We start from the raw sequence: 15,832 nt of genomic DNA, 5'->3' as shown, positions 1-15,832 counted from the left end.
TTTCTTATCAATTGTTTTATTCAAGTTTCTTTTCTAACATTTCTAAACTTTTATAAATGAATGGGAATTCTAAAGTAACTACACATTTTTCAGGTCTTAATGTCCTTCTTTTATCTAATTTTTTCAAATGTAAACTATTTGTTTTGTTAACTAACTGTTTAGGGTATCCATTTTTTTTGATAGTTACTTGATCTGATTGATTTCGCCTAGTAACAACTTTGGTGAACAAACTTTATGTGCACGGTGACACAGTATTCTGAACAGATTCATCTTTTTCTTTAAACTACAATTTTGATTTAAAATTTAAATACCAGCCTGTAAAGGTTTTCTTTCTATACACCGATGTTAAAAATTTATTATGTTCTCGTTTAACTTGTACATCTAAAAAGCAAGTTCATTATTTTAATATATTTGCATAAATAATAACTATTTTTATTTTAAATAAACTATAAAAAAGCTAGTACTTAACAAGCAGATTGAATTAAAATATTTTCATTTTCAAAACCATATTAAACTAATTTAGTTATTTGATAGAGTTGTTTGAGCTACAACTAAAATTTTAAGTTGTTTTGGTTTTTTAACACTTTAGTGATAGTTAACAAACCTTAAACAAGTTTACTTAAGAAAAAGAAGTTAGTCTGAAAAGATAAAAGCAGTTTTTCTTTTGATTGGCTAAAAAAATATTAAGTTTTCAATCTGCCCTGATGTACCTTTTTACACTTATAGCATACAAACTGTTTTCTAAACCAATTAAACTTTTTGAATAGTTTGGTTTTGGTAATAGTTTTAACTAAAAAAGTTAAAACATTAGTCACTCATTTAAAAAAGGTTTATTAATTAGTTTCGTTTAGCTCTTCAATAGAATAAACTTGCTAAAAACTGATAATAATATAGTGTAAATTTAGTTATAAACAGTGGTTTTGAAATACCTAGCTAAATATTGTTACGTCATAAAGCATATAAGTCTGTATAAAATGTTTAAATTAGAGTTTAACTATACTTAGCTGATTTGAAGTTGTTTGTAAAACAAAACTGTAAAACTAATACATTTAAGATAGTAGAAATTTTACCTGAAACAAAATTAAATAAAAAGTATATTACAAAAATACGACAATAACGACAACAATAATACTAAAACACGCTATTTATAAAGTAAAATTCTCTTTATTTGCAAATTTTCGGCTAACGAGTTCTAATAAACAAAGATTCTAGAACTGAAAGATGGTAAGTGTTTCTCGCTCTAGATAGAATTTTGATTCTAGTATCCAGGTAGTTCTCAGCACAAACAGGGTTGTTGAGGAGGTGCTCTTGGATAGATGACTGTTCACCTTTTGGCTTAACGTCGTCATTAAACATAAATTTAGCTTTTTCGTGACATGCTGTTCTCGCCTGACGTGGAAACGTTTAGATGTTCGACCTACGTAGTCATTTCCGCAATGACATTTAAATATGTATACTACATTACTTAAATCATGGATAGGTGTGGCATCTTTCACAATTTTGTTAAGCGGGCGGTTGGTGTTGTACACAACACGTAGCGAAACGCTACTAAAGGTGGATTTTACAGCTAATGAAGCTTGCTTAGCCAGTCTTATTGAGTTTTCACCTATATAAGGAAGGCGGAGGTAGACTAGGCAAGGATGTGGGCCGAAAGAGGGTAAGCTGTTCATTTTGGACTGAGTTGCCTTAATTGTCTTCTTGGTGACTGTTTCGGGGTAACCTAATGAGTGAAAAATTTTGTAAATGTTGTCAAGTTCTAAATCCAAACAGTCGGCCGTGCAAATTTTGATAGCTCTTTTGGTTATGCATTGTATGATCTTCAATTTTTGTTTGGTGGGGAAAAACTAATTCCAGGAAATGTAGTGTGGACTAAAAATTTCTTTTCTGTACACAGAAGTAGAAAATGTATTGTTGCTGTTTTTAGTAATGTTAATGTCTAAAAAGTGAATTTTACCCAAAACTTCTTCTTCGACGGTAAAAACTATGCATTTATACATCTTATTTAATAAAGTAAAAAAAATATTGACATTGTTTTTTTAAGAGAAAATAGCAAAAACATCATCGACATACCTATAATACGCAAGTGGCTTACTGTTATCTAATGAAAGAAGACTATTTTCATAGTAACCGACACAAATGTTAGCAAGAATAGGGCCTAAATGGCTTCCCATCGCTACGCCGTCAATTTGACGAAATATGAGATTATTAAAACTAAATTGTATGTTCTTCGTGGCCATACATAACATATCATTGCAAACAGATCTTGGGAAAGGAGGCGGAAGTAAGTCAGAATTGTAGAGCTGATATAATAAAATATTTAACACTTCATCAAGTGGAACGTTTGTAAACAAATTTTAATGTCAAACGAGACCATAAAGTTGTTTGGTTGGGAAAGATTTAAACTTTTAATTTAATTTTATCAACAAAACTAAAAGAATCAGGTACTGTGTAATTTGTAAATTTTTTTAATACTGGTTCTAAAACGGAAATTAAAAAGGTGGATAAGTTTGATTTTGGTGATTTAGTCATAGATAAGATGGGTCTAAGTGGAATTTCTTTTTTGTGTGTTTTAGGAAGTCCATACAACTTAGGGCGCTGACAATTTAAACTGTTGAACAAAAGAATATATTTTATTTTATCAAACAAAATTGACAAACCAAACGAAATTACAATAATTTATATGTTCTAAAAACGTATCAACTTAAAACAATTAAGAACAACTGCTTACCATTAAACATACCTAAGTTATTAAGAGCTATTTTTTTGAGCAAAAAAAAACTTAGGTTCGAATGCGTTAAATAATTTCAAAGAAAAAATACTACAAAAAACAATTGACTGTGCTATGTTAGATATTTAAACTTGAATCTAATAAAAAAATCAAATAACATAAAAACTTAGTCGTTTACAGTCACCTCTCGCGAATCTACTCACTTGTTTGTTTACGCACTCTTGTTTAGTTTAGCAATTTAGAATTCTCAAAAATAACAAAAAGTAGTTTGACTTTTTTTAATAACAATAGTTATATAACAGTTTAATGAACATCAAAAAAAGCGCTCGAAAAGTTTGGTGTGAAGACAACTTAAAAGTATCATACATTTGAAAAAATAAAAGTATATATGTTCATGTTGGTCTTATTAATACCTACAAGTAATTTTTTTCTTTTTGTAAAATATTAATATGTCTTAAGATATAAAATAATTTATAAAAATAAGTATACTTTGAAACTTATTTAAGCCATATCGAAAAAAAAAGTTTTTCACAAAAAGAAAAAAATGGGTTGTAGATAATAATAAGACCTACATACATATTTTTTATCTTTTTCAAATATATACTACTTTTTAAGTTGTGGCCTTTTAATTTTTGTTTTAGAATTTGAATTGTCGAAATTTGAACTGTCCGAATTTGAATTGCCGTGCACCTATTTAATATAGTAGGTATATTTTCTACTTCTCGTTTAGTTACGTACTCTCAATTAGTTACGCAGTTTTGATGTGGACACAATGTGCATAGATTCGCGAGAGGTATTGTACTTTAACGACTATTAAAAAAAATATTGCTTTAACTGACTTTGAATTTCTAAACCAGATCTAAGATTTAAATTTTCGTCTGCAATAATTGGTCAGAGGAATAATTCCGCCCAATTTGGTAGAGAGTTTCTGGTCTTTGACCAAATTTGCTTTAGTGTTGTGCAAAAACATTTTAAGCTCTTTTCGTATTTTGTAACGATCAGTTTTGTAGAAGCTTGTTTGGTATTTGCTTGTGAACTGAACTTGTTTTCAACGGTACGCTTCTCATCAGCTCTTTTTTCTAACCATTTACATTTTTGTTTTTGTGGGTTAAAACAGCTAGGCCTATTTTTTGCCCGTTAAGTGAAATTGGGCTCGCTTGGTTTTTGGTCGCTCGTATATTTCATCATCTGCTTGTACAGATTGTGCTGTTCTATGATAAATGTATTTTTTGTAAGCGCTTTCCCGGTCTTCTTGCTTGAAACTTTGTTGGCTGAATGCCTACTGAAAGTGTTTTGAACCCAGATGCCTTTTCGCTACAGTAAAAGCTTTCGAAATGTTATAAGCTTTGCTTCTGTTAGTGTTTTTGTCTTCCGCCTGCTCTTTTTCTTTCAACATTCGCATCTTCTTCGTGCTCGCCTTCGACCACGGCTTTATAACTTCGTCCAGAGTAATCATGATCTCATCAGACTTGACTTTTACTTCTTGGATGCTTTCCGTGGCTTCATAATTTTAAAGAGCTGAAGGGAGAGTAACCTTCCACTCGCACCTTTTCTTACTCTCTTTTAAGAGCTCCTCCTCGTTCGCGCTATCAACAAATGGGTCTTCAAAGTTGTTTTGGCTGAACCTCAGAATCAGCTTTTTGCGATCTGCAGGTTCCTACTGAGAAAGTTCTTCTTCCACTTTAGGAACTTTTTTTACCTGCGCCGATCGCCCCAACTGTCTGGTCCATTCGTTTCATGATTTGATCCAGAAAATCCAAAGACTTTTGATTACTTGATAAAATCAATAGAATAGATTGTAATGCAATGAAAGTATAAAAACACAAATCATCGTTTGTTTTTATGTTTTTAGTTTCAAAATATGTTTTGGATATTAATTTTGATTAAACGTCATATAAAACTTACTAGGTACATAGAATGCTTAGTTACAAGTGCAAGCAATATTTTTTTTTCTATGATTTTTTATCCATACATCAGGAGTTTGCAGCCTGGTATAAGTAGAGGACTAAATTTTCTATAAAAGGTTGTTCGCTGGCAGCGCTGTATAGATAAAAGCTTTCCACGGGCCCAAATTAATTTAAAAGCGATTGTACTTATCAATTTATAACTGTTCTTTTCAATCAAAAATATCATAAAAGAAGCAACAATATAAAGTAAGGAATGATATTAGATTAAGAGCCTTATGTAAGATTTTACCTTGAAAACTTTAAAAAAATTGTTTTGATAAGTATGTTTTTAGCTAAAGGTGTTTAGCAGGCCGCATATTTTTGTTTTTCAACCTGCATTTGGCCCGCAGGCCGCAGTTTGCTGTCTGCTATTAAGGCCATAACTTGTTTAAGTCATTGCTGCAATCGTAAACCGTCGCTCACCAAGCCAGCAGAAGAAACCGCTTACCAACCAGGGGTAGGGGTTTGGGGTAACAGTGACAGTAAATTTTAGCTACAATATTTTCAAACCGCTCACCAAGCTGACAGGAGGAACCGATTATCAACTAGTTAAAAGTAAGTTTAATTAAAACTTTTCAGTTAATGAAAACTTCTACAAACACTTTACCATGAAGCTTAAACTGGCATACATTCTGTTGTTTGTAGAATAATTTAGTTAGGTTTGAATCTTGGCTGCCTGGTCATCATTTTTAAAAGAAAAGTAAAAAAAAAATCTGTAGTAGGTCCACTGTTAAACGTGCGTAGCACTCATATACTTTACCGTAAACTTTAACTTATTACTGCAATGTAGACAAACAAAATTTTTGTGTTTTACTTAATTTTTACAAACTTCCCAAGCTGCGGATGCCTTGCTAAAGTTATCTTTTATTTATTGTTCTAATATTCAAAGCAGTTAAACTACAAACAATAACTATATTTTTTAAATTTTAAAACCATAACAAGTGAATTAGAAAAATAAAAAAAATCATAGACTTAAATTAAAATTTATACCAAAACTTTTTAGAAACTGAAGTATTTAAGATAGTTTACATAATTTAAGTTAGTTAAGTGTTAGAATAATTAAGAAAATATCTCTATGGAATACTTTTAATAAAACAGGAATCTTTTTGTTGAGTACGAACTTTTGTTCTTCGTCAAAACTACTCATTATGAGTACCTAATAGGAAGATTGATATATTTGTAATAGAAAAATAAAATACTCCTTGCCTTTTTCATTGTTTATTTTGACTGTACTTATAACACATTATAAATTTTTTCACGAAATAAAGAAAAATATATCATAAATTGGTACACAAAATTAAAAAAAAACTTTTAAAATGTCGAAAAACTAAACAAACCTAAAATATCTAATTATTTATAATCATGTTTATTGTGTATTTTTTTCTAAAAAACAATCTTTTTAATAATGTTAATTACTATATTTCACTTAAACAACTTATAAAGTATTTATAAAAATGTATAAAATTTGGTGTTGCATTTAACAATTAAGTTTTTAATGCATATAAATATTTCAAAAGTAAATCAATTAGTAAACAATAAGGAAGTATATTTTATAAAGTAAAAGTTTTCTATAATTACTTGATAAAGCTACGTACATAAAAAATCATCATTATCAAATGTGTTGGTATGTTTAAGTTATTTGTAAATTAAAAAAAAATAAAAATATAAATTTAAAAATTTTTAGTTTGTAAAAATGTTTAATAAACTGGTTCTTATCTTTTCAAATTTCCATATTTGTCATACTTGTTTTTCCAGAATGCAATGTTGCTAATTTTCCATTCTCTTTCACCAAATATTCCTTTGTTTTTAGGTTTTTTGATGTAATAGTAAATTGCCATTATTGGTATGAATGCAAGGGGAATAACTATTAATAAAATTATTACCATTGTTCCATACCATGGGTATTCTTGCCCATCTATTGTAACGCCCTGGTAGTGAAAATTAAATGTTAAAAACTAATCTGAAATTGTTGTTTATTTACTTGTAAAGTATTGAAATTTATAGTTTTAAACTTTTAAAGACTAAACTTTAAACTTTTAACGAGTAAGTAACTGGATAAATATCTGATAAAATTTCAGAGCAAAGACTTAGTACCAAATTACCTTGATGTACAGTACATGAGTGAAAATATAAGTAAATGTTTTTCAAATATATATACAGACAATAATGTTAATTTATAGTTTATATTGCCTGTGCACATTATATTTAAGCAATGGATAACTTTAATGGATACTTTTACGACAATTCGGCTTGAATACGGAATGAAAGTAAAGTAGAAAACCCCCGTAGTAGTTAATGAAAATGTTGTTTGTTGTTAGCTTCATATATTTGAAAAATAAATTTTTACGCACTTCAACCCAGGCGGTGTAAGTTATAGGAGTTGTTGCAGTTGAGTAAAGGTATGCAATGAAAACGGTTAAAATTATTACAGGAGAGATAAAAGTCCAGCACAATCTGAAATACCAATGAAGAATCCAGCCTGCTATCGACTTTGGTCCACCGTACATCCAACTGGCATCTTCATCAAAACTGTAAAATTTACATTAAATTAAAGTAGGAATTTTAAATAGTTGTCTTTAACTATTTGCGCTCGTAAGAATTTCATTTAATTTATAATTTAAACAAAGAATTACTTTTTGTATAAAAAAGATTATTCGATTCAATTATTATGCTTTTTTTGTAAATAAAAAGTTAAAAGATTTAACTTAATTGCTATGTCATAAAGTATTTACAACCACTTTAAAAGCAAATTTGAATTTTTTTTAAAGCTGAAAAAAAGTAATTAAAAAAAAAAGACTCTGTAACATTACTTTTTAGTTCCGTATATCCATGAAACAGTAACAATTTCACAAAATGCAATTATAAGCAGAGGGATTGATCCCGCATACCCATCGAAAATTTCTAACCAGTAATTTCCTGAATTCTGACAAAATATCAGACCGATAACGCACGATATAAGACAAACCAATCCTGAAATAAATACTACAAGTTGAAACTTGAATTTACAAATGTTTTACAGAAAAACAGTTATATATTACAAGCCTTAAAAGTAATTATGAAATTATCTATGCAAAAACTAAATTTAAAGCTGTCTAAACATAAAATTTTATGGAATATTTTAATTAATCAATACTTTGTAAATAGTAAGATATGAAATAATAGCAAAAACCAAACAAAACTAGTTTGCTCAGTTATATTTACTAAAAAGGACTATTAAAAAACAACAATAAACACTATATGGTTTTTTTTAAACAATCTAAAAAACTAATATTGCTTATTTCTACTAAAAAACATAAGCAAAGTAAGACCTTAGTTTATTATGAACAGTTTTAGAATTTAATAATTCTAAATTGTAATAATTTGAGTTTTTATATCTCATGTATAAAAAAAAACTTGGAGCATGTAAAAAATATTTTTCTAACCTGTTACAGCAGCACGAGGTACTTTCAATCCGAGATCAAACAAAGGGGTGAGCACACCTTCAACAGTACCGAACATAGAACCAAGTCCTAACGACAAGAGCATCAAGAAAAACAGTACTGACCAAACAGGGCTACCAGGCATGCTAATAATGGCTTCAGTAAAAACAACAAATGCAAGACCTGTTCCTTGCGATTTCTGAAATTTAACAGTAATTCAACAACCAACTTAAAATGGCAAAAGTTTATGTTAAAATATCCTAAAGTGCTTAAAAATTGATTTTCTTTTGCTTATACAATTTTTGCAAGAAACAAAGTTTGTAACAGAGAATGTATAGTTTAGATGTTCTTTTTAAAAAATACGAAATAGGTAGTTAAGGCAGACGAAAAACTATTAAATTAACGAAAGCAATTTATTTTTCTTGATAATAACTTTAGTCTTTAAAAAGAGTTGTATAGCTTAACTTAATACAAAAACTTTCAAAGAAAGTACTAAACTGAAAGATTTTTTTACTATAGAATATAGATCAATAAGTTTTAGACAAACAAAAATACCTCATCAAGATTATCTTCAACACTGCAATTACTGATTACAGAAATCAATGAGGGGTGTTCATCTTTAAATTGAGCAACTTTTTCTTCATAGTTTTCTAACGTTATGATACCTTCTGGAGAGTCTAATTGATCGTTCATAAAATCAATGTTTCTGATAAAAATTTTACAATAAACTTTCATTAAAATTTTTAACTTTACATTCAAATTTGACATCTAACTAAAAATACATGTTGATGATTTGGTATCCTAAAAATTTCAATGAGTTTGTTTTTTTCTAATTATCTTTTTTTAAGAGTACCCTATTGATTATAATTGTAGAACTTAATTTATAAAATAACGCTTAGTTTTCTTTTTCATATTTACGATTTTTATCAGAGTAGTTAATAAGTTTTTTTAAGCACTAAAGGTTTTTTTTTTTCAAAATAAACAGAAACTTTAGTTCAATGCAAAATAATATAAATTAAAAAAAAAAAGTTTAACAAAATAACATTTTTGTATTTGAAATACTTGTTTGGTTAGTTAAAAAAAACGCATTTATTCATATACTATACACATTTTTCTGTGATAAATTGATAACTAAATTATTGTATAAAACTTAAACTTACGCATAGGCACAATTTTCGTATTGCACAGTCGCTTTGTAACCGAGAACGGAAAAAACAACTAAAGAGGCAAGTACAGAAGTAAAAGAGTTTGTCAATGCTATGATCAGTGCGTCTCTCTGGCAATCTTGTTTCTTTGGGTTGTAGCTAGCAAACGCAATCACTCCGCCGAAACCAAGTCCAAGTGAATAAAATATTTGAGTTGCAGCATCAAGCCAAACATTCGGATTAGCGAGTGTTGCTAACTTTAAACAAAATACACATTAAAAGCAGAATTTTAATTTATATTCTGTTTTTACCATTACTTTTGGTGTATAAGTTTTTAATATATTTTTGTACTGGTGTGAAAAAGGATAACTTTTACCTTTAAAAACAACTCTTTTGGTAAAAATTTTTTTCATTGTAAAATGTTATATATGTTAAATATTAATTGTAGTTGTCCCAAAAAATTAATTGTAATTAAATTATAATTAATTTAGTTTTTTGTACCAGACAAAATATTCGTTTCAAAGTCTAATAACTTAATTGATATTGAGCTTAAACTTTTACATTCTAAAATAGTTACTTAAACATAAAAGTTACTAAATGTTTAAATATCAAGAGATTAACTAAATAAAACTACTTTTGTACAACTTCAAACAAAAATACTTGTTTATTAAATCTGGTATTAAAAAATATTTATTTTGAAAACAACAAAAAAAAATTGTTGACTTTTCTTTTTTTTTGTATGTTTTATTACGTTGCAATTTTATAGAAGAGCAAATAAAAACAATCAAGTGTTAAATATTTGTTTTGTTTACTTTGAAAAAACTGATTTCTTATTCTTTAAAGCTATCATAATTTAGCTATGATTTATTAAAGTACTAGTTAGACTACTAACGTCAGGTGTAAAAAGGTAAGCTAAGCCATCAGTTGAACCTCTAAGAGTTAGACCCCGAATTAGGAAGATAAACAACACAAGGTAAGGAAAGGTTGCGGTGAAGTACATGACCTTGAAGTTATTAATTAAATGTTTAACGAATAAACATTACCATTTTAAATCACAATGAACAACAAAACACAATATTTGCCTGTTCACTGTTCAAAATACTAAACATAATTTTAACAAAGTAAAAACAGTATTAACTTTTCCAGAACTTTCTATTCCTTTTACCATTCCAATCCACAAAATAAACCAACTGAATACTAGACAAACTACAATCCACCAAACTAAACCTTCACTTGAGTCTAGTGAATCAGATATTTGCAGGGTTTCGCGATACCAAAAATACTCTGTAGATCCTGTTTTTTCACAAACTGGGTCCAAACCAGTTTTGTTTGCATTCAAAGGACATTCAGCGTACGGTAAAGGGTTCTGGGTAAATTCTCGAAAAATTATTAAAAGCAGTTTTTAAATTTTAAAAAATATTGTCTATAAAACTATGGCTTAAACAGCTTTAAAACACTTATAACTATTTTTTTAGTTACTTGAAAACTACAATAATTTTAAAAAGTCTAAAAGTAACTGAGTGTTTTATAAGTTTTAAAATTTAGAAACACGAAAATTTTTAATTTGAAAACTAAAAAGTACATTACTTTCTATGACACTAACCGTAAAAGAGTTGCAAATGTACCAAATACACCAAGCAACGATCGTATTGTAGTAAAGACCCACAAAAAAGGAAACGACCATACTTGCTATTCCAATTCCAACAAGACAAGGATGAATTACTGTCCACGCCCCTATTGGTCCTCTTCTCATTCGTTGGCCAATAGATAATTCCATTAGAAAAAGCGGGACTCCCTCAAATATCAGCATAAGAATATATGGTATTAAGAAAGCTCCTAAAACAAGTTTATCAAAATTCAAGACAATAGGTTTTGTATTTTTAATTTGGTTACTTGTATAATTGAAAAAAATGGAAATATACATATAATAAGCTTAATACAAAAATATTATAAAAAAACTCAAAACAACTTTTCTTCCTTATTTTCGATTTAAAGATTCGAGTAATATTATTTAGAAAAGTACACATGCTGTTTTATTGTACAATAAAAAATACCAAAATGATAAATAAAAACTATAACTTTAAAACAACTAACTTTTTCGTTAAAATTAATAAAAAATATAAATCGTAGTTAGTTTTATAAAAGTTTTAGTAACAATTACAAGATCATTTACGTTTTCTTTAGCGCACTCAAAATAGGTCGTAAATTTTGTAGTTTATTAAGTTTTGTGTGACAAAAGTCTTAAAATGAACGGAAAAAAAATTACCTCCTCCATAAACTTGTGCAAGATACGGAAATCTCCAAAAATTTCCTAGGCCAACAGCAAATGCTATGCAAGCACACATAAACTGTATTTGGTTATCCCATGCAGGCCTATCTGATTTAGTACCTGTAACCGCGTACTTTCCAATGCCAAACTCAACTCCACTGTCTTCGATTACCTTTTTGGTTATCGTTTGATTATTTTCGAGATCTTTGTAAATTTCAGAAGATGACACACTTGTTGAGTCCTTTTCATTGTGATTGTAACTATGATTGTCGTACGTTTTCAACTCTAAATCTTTTCCCATATTTGTAGATATAAACTAACTTGAAGAAAACTAAAAATTAAAGTGTTATTTTTTTTGCTATATGATAAAAAACTTTAATGAGTTCTACTAGAATTTTTTTAAATATAATTAAATGCTTAAAGTATTTTACTGTGTATTTTATACCAGGTTTAATATATTTAAGACTAATTTTATACATTTCAAAACAGTGGAATTTTTTCTAGTTGGTGGGCCAGATGCGGCAACCATTTACTGTAGTGAGTGGTTTATTGAACAAAAACGAAAAATTGCTCAACATATTTTGGTCCAAGGACCTGGATACGCAAAAAGACCTCTCGGTCATCGAGTTGCATACCCAACTTAATCGAAATTATAATGAGCTACAAATAAAAAAAAAACTTTAAAGTCAAAATTTAAACTCTCAAACGAGAAAATCTATGAAAAATGAGATTATTAAATTTTACAACGTTAAATATTAAAAAAAAATATATATCAAAAAAATATAATTATCCACACATGTATCTAACATTATATACACATAAAATATATATTGAACTCTACGTGAGGCGTCCTTATTTCTTTCTAAACTTATAATTAATTATAGATATATCTGTCTAACTGTCGAATTATAAAAAATAGTTATAAAGCTGGTACCACAGCTTACTTACAACTAGGTTTATATAATTATTGTAAGTATTTATGAATATATTTTTTAGTTAGTTTGTAATGAATAAAGTAGAAAAAAGTTAGGAAGATTTGCTATCCATAGAAAATTGCTTGACTGGTCATATGTTGCCTACCTACGTGTTAAAATACCAAAATTAAAATATATTTGCAATTAAGCAATTATTTATAAATTAACTATTTATTTAATGTTAAAATTTTACGAAATTTTAAGTAACTTTTTATTTGTGTCTAAAATAGTTGTAATCTTAAAACAGTGATTATCTTCTTTTAATTTCAACAGAAAAATTTAATTATTTATTATATTTTAATTTTCAAATAAATAATTGATACTCTTAAAGTTTTTAGATATAAATTCAGCACTTAAAAATGAAACTTTTTGTAGTACATAAAACATATTGTAAATATATTATAAACATTTGAATAAAATAGTAATTATGCAGACTAAAATTGTAATATTCATAGTATTTACTAAAAAACTAGGTTGTTTCTTAGCTAAATCATTTCGCTTACTGTTTTATTTTATTTAAAAAAATTTATACTTGTTTTTTTTAATAGTTAACATTAACATGTTTAATTCATATAAATAGTTAAGATATAAAGAGCAATTTAAACTTTTTCTCACTAATATTTGATGCTGAAAATAAAAGAAACTAAGAGAAAAAGAATTCTAGTGTGATATTTTTAAATGTCTGAATCGCAACTAACAGAGCTAAAAAGGATTTATAAAATATAAAAACCTTGTTATGAAAGAAAAAAAAAATTAACTTTCTTCCTTATTGATATAAAATAGAGCAAAGTATATAATAATTAGGATAAAAATCAAAATTTTAGGAAAAGTTTCATAGTTCCAGAAGTTTGGAATTACTGTGTTTTTGTGAAGAAAATTCACGCTTTAAAGTTAAAGGAATAGATTGGAAACAAAATATTTATAGGTAAAACAAAGCTCTCGATTTTCAATAAAACCAAAAATAAATTAACAAGTATAAACCGTAAAATAAATATGAAAATAAGAAAAAAACTTAAGCTGAATAAATTTAATTGAACCTGTTCAAAGAAATAATATTTGTATAGTTACTACTTTTCGTATACACCTAACATGGGTAGGTGTCAAATTTGCACGAGCAGTCAAGATTGCACGAAGGGAAAAAATTGCACAAAGATACTTTTGCACGAAGACACTTTTGCACGGAGAAATTTTTGCACGGGTTGAATTTTTCTATTATTTTTATCTTTTAATTTCTTTTTTTATTTTAACTCTTTTTTTTTTTTTGGTTTTCTTTTTTTAATTATACTATCACTGTTACCCCTAACCCTTATCATCGGTCGGTAGCTATTTTTTCTTTTTAATTAACTATTTTTTTATTTACTTTTCTTGTTATTTTTTAATAATAATTTTTATAAGTTATTTTTATTTTTACTATCACTTCCCATGTTATCATCTATTAAATATACGTTTGTTCATCTGTTACCCCTAACCTTTACCCTCGGTCAGTAATTTGTTGTTTTTTATTTGTAAGTTGCTTTTTTATTAATTTATCTTTTAGTTTTTTTTTTTTTTTTTTTTTTTTTTGTGTTTTCTTTTACTCTTGTTCAAAATTGACCCTTGGTGCAAAATAGTCTTCGTGCAATTTTGTCCCCTCGTGCAATTTTGTCTTCGTTCCCACCTAATATACCCATTAATGCTGGTTTGATTTAATTTTACTTCTAAAGTTTTACTGTTATTGTTTTTTTTAATTAGTATAAAATATTATACTTCCTTCTAATTTACAAAAAAAAATGATAGTGTAAGTAACAGATAAATTACATGTATTTTTACAACAATAAATTGCATTTTTTTTAAACAATATACTTTATAAAGTAAGCTTTTATTTAAAGATATTTTTAAGAAAGTATAAAATTCCTTTATTTTTATTTAAGAAGATTTGAATTAGAAAAACAACAAATTCTAGAAAGTGTTTTAATTAGAACTGATATATCTGAATTATTAAAAGTATCTTTTTTTAAGCTTGAACTTTTCGTTTAATGCTTCTCTTGTTATTCGTTTTTTTGTAATGCTTTTATGAGATTTAACTTCATTACCGTTTTTAACAAAATTTATTTATATACACTAGATGACAACTTTATTTACTTCTAAACAGACTTAAAGAAGTACACAACCAATGTTTCACTTTTTCAAAGTTGTATTGTTTTTTCATTGAAGTAGTTTAAGGTTTGTTTTAACATATTTTTCATTATTATTATCATATTTGCTTGCTTGTTTTTTTAATGCTCTCTTAACTATTGAAATAAAACTTAAAGCTACTTAATTTTAATCTATCCTTTCTAAATATAACTGAAGTATAAGTATTTAAAATTTCAAGCTAATCGTTTGTTAATAAAGATCCAAGCAAAAATCTTTATAAGTGAACTTTGCATTTTACTCATACGACTACTAAATTTAATATAAATGAACTTTTTAGGTATTTTATGACTTGGAAAACTTTATTAAATTTTAACATAGTTTTAACTTACTTATATAAAAAGCATTATCTTCCTGTTTTAGGGTATTAAAAAAATCTGTATTTGTAATAAATCATTTTGTTTAATTTTAACTAAATCAAAACGGCAAAATAGTAAAAATAAAGAAATATTTGAAACACTATCTAAGTTAAACCAAGTCATTCACAAAACGTCTGTTTCATAAATAAAATAAGCCTAACTATTAAACAAAAAACTGTAGAAATAACGACTTAATTGATTTTTAGAAACATTTCTTTTTCTGTGGAATAAAAAAATAAAAATATATTTTAATTCATTTTTAAAGGTTTAGGTTGTTTAAAACGTATTTAAAGTAGAGGTTTCCTTAAATTAAAAAAAATCAAACTAAAAAGTAGTGAAAGCTTGTAATACATATATACAGACTTTTTACTGCTAAAGCTAATACATTTTAGCACCGGAACTTATAAAGTGTTCTTAATTTTACTTTTATTTTATGATTTTATGCTTTTTAAGTAGATAGTGTATCACAATTAAAAGTTATTGACAGTTTATAACACTTTTTATTTAAAAGTAGTATATTGCCTAGTACATTAAACTTTTAGATAACTCAACTTAGCTAAACAAAAAGATTAAATCAACTAGTTTTCAATTTTCCAATTTAACGGTCGAGCAAACTGTCAGTAGAAATTAAAGTCTATTGTGATAAAAATAAAACGAAAGCAATTTGCTTTACAATTAAATTCACGCTTTAAACAAAAAAATTGAGCAAACATAGCTAATGCCAAATAAGTGTATAAATTATACAAATAAAAATATTCATTTTCAACTAGTAGTCAGTTACTACCTACATTTTTTATTACATACAAAACAAAAAAAAATT

At 27.1% G+C, this 15,832-nt stretch overlaps 1 protein-coding gene across 1 annotated transcript; it reads right to left on the bottom strand.

The window, feature by feature from the left end:
• Nucleotides 1-6,386: 6,386 nt before the first annotated feature.
• On the bottom strand, nt 6,387-11,616 carry LOC145828556 (sodium- and chloride-dependent transporter XTRP3-like). Its single transcript, XM_082936311.1, has 10 exons — nt 11,505-11,616; nt 10,842-11,074; nt 10,377-10,604; nt 10,131-10,241; nt 9,254-9,495; nt 8,649-8,799; nt 8,097-8,292; nt 7,485-7,644; nt 7,026-7,203; nt 6,387-6,602 (listed from the first exon to the last, which is right to left on the bottom strand). Exons 1-10 carry the CDS (start codon nt 11,581-11,583, stop codon nt 6,387-6,389), a joined length of 1,794 nt encoding a protein of 597 aa, XP_082792437.1. The 5' UTR covers nt 11,584-11,616.
• Nucleotides 11,617-15,832: the final 4,216 nt, after the last annotated feature.

This window comes from Thalia democratica, chromosome 2 (genome assembly GCF_965202585.1).
Source record: "Thalia democratica chromosome 2, ktThaDemo2.hap1.1, whole genome shotgun sequence".
Lineage (NCBI taxonomy): Eukaryota > Metazoa > Chordata > Thaliacea > Salpida > Salpidae > Thalia > Thalia democratica.
This window is presented reverse-complemented; position numbering and strand designations above follow the sequence as displayed.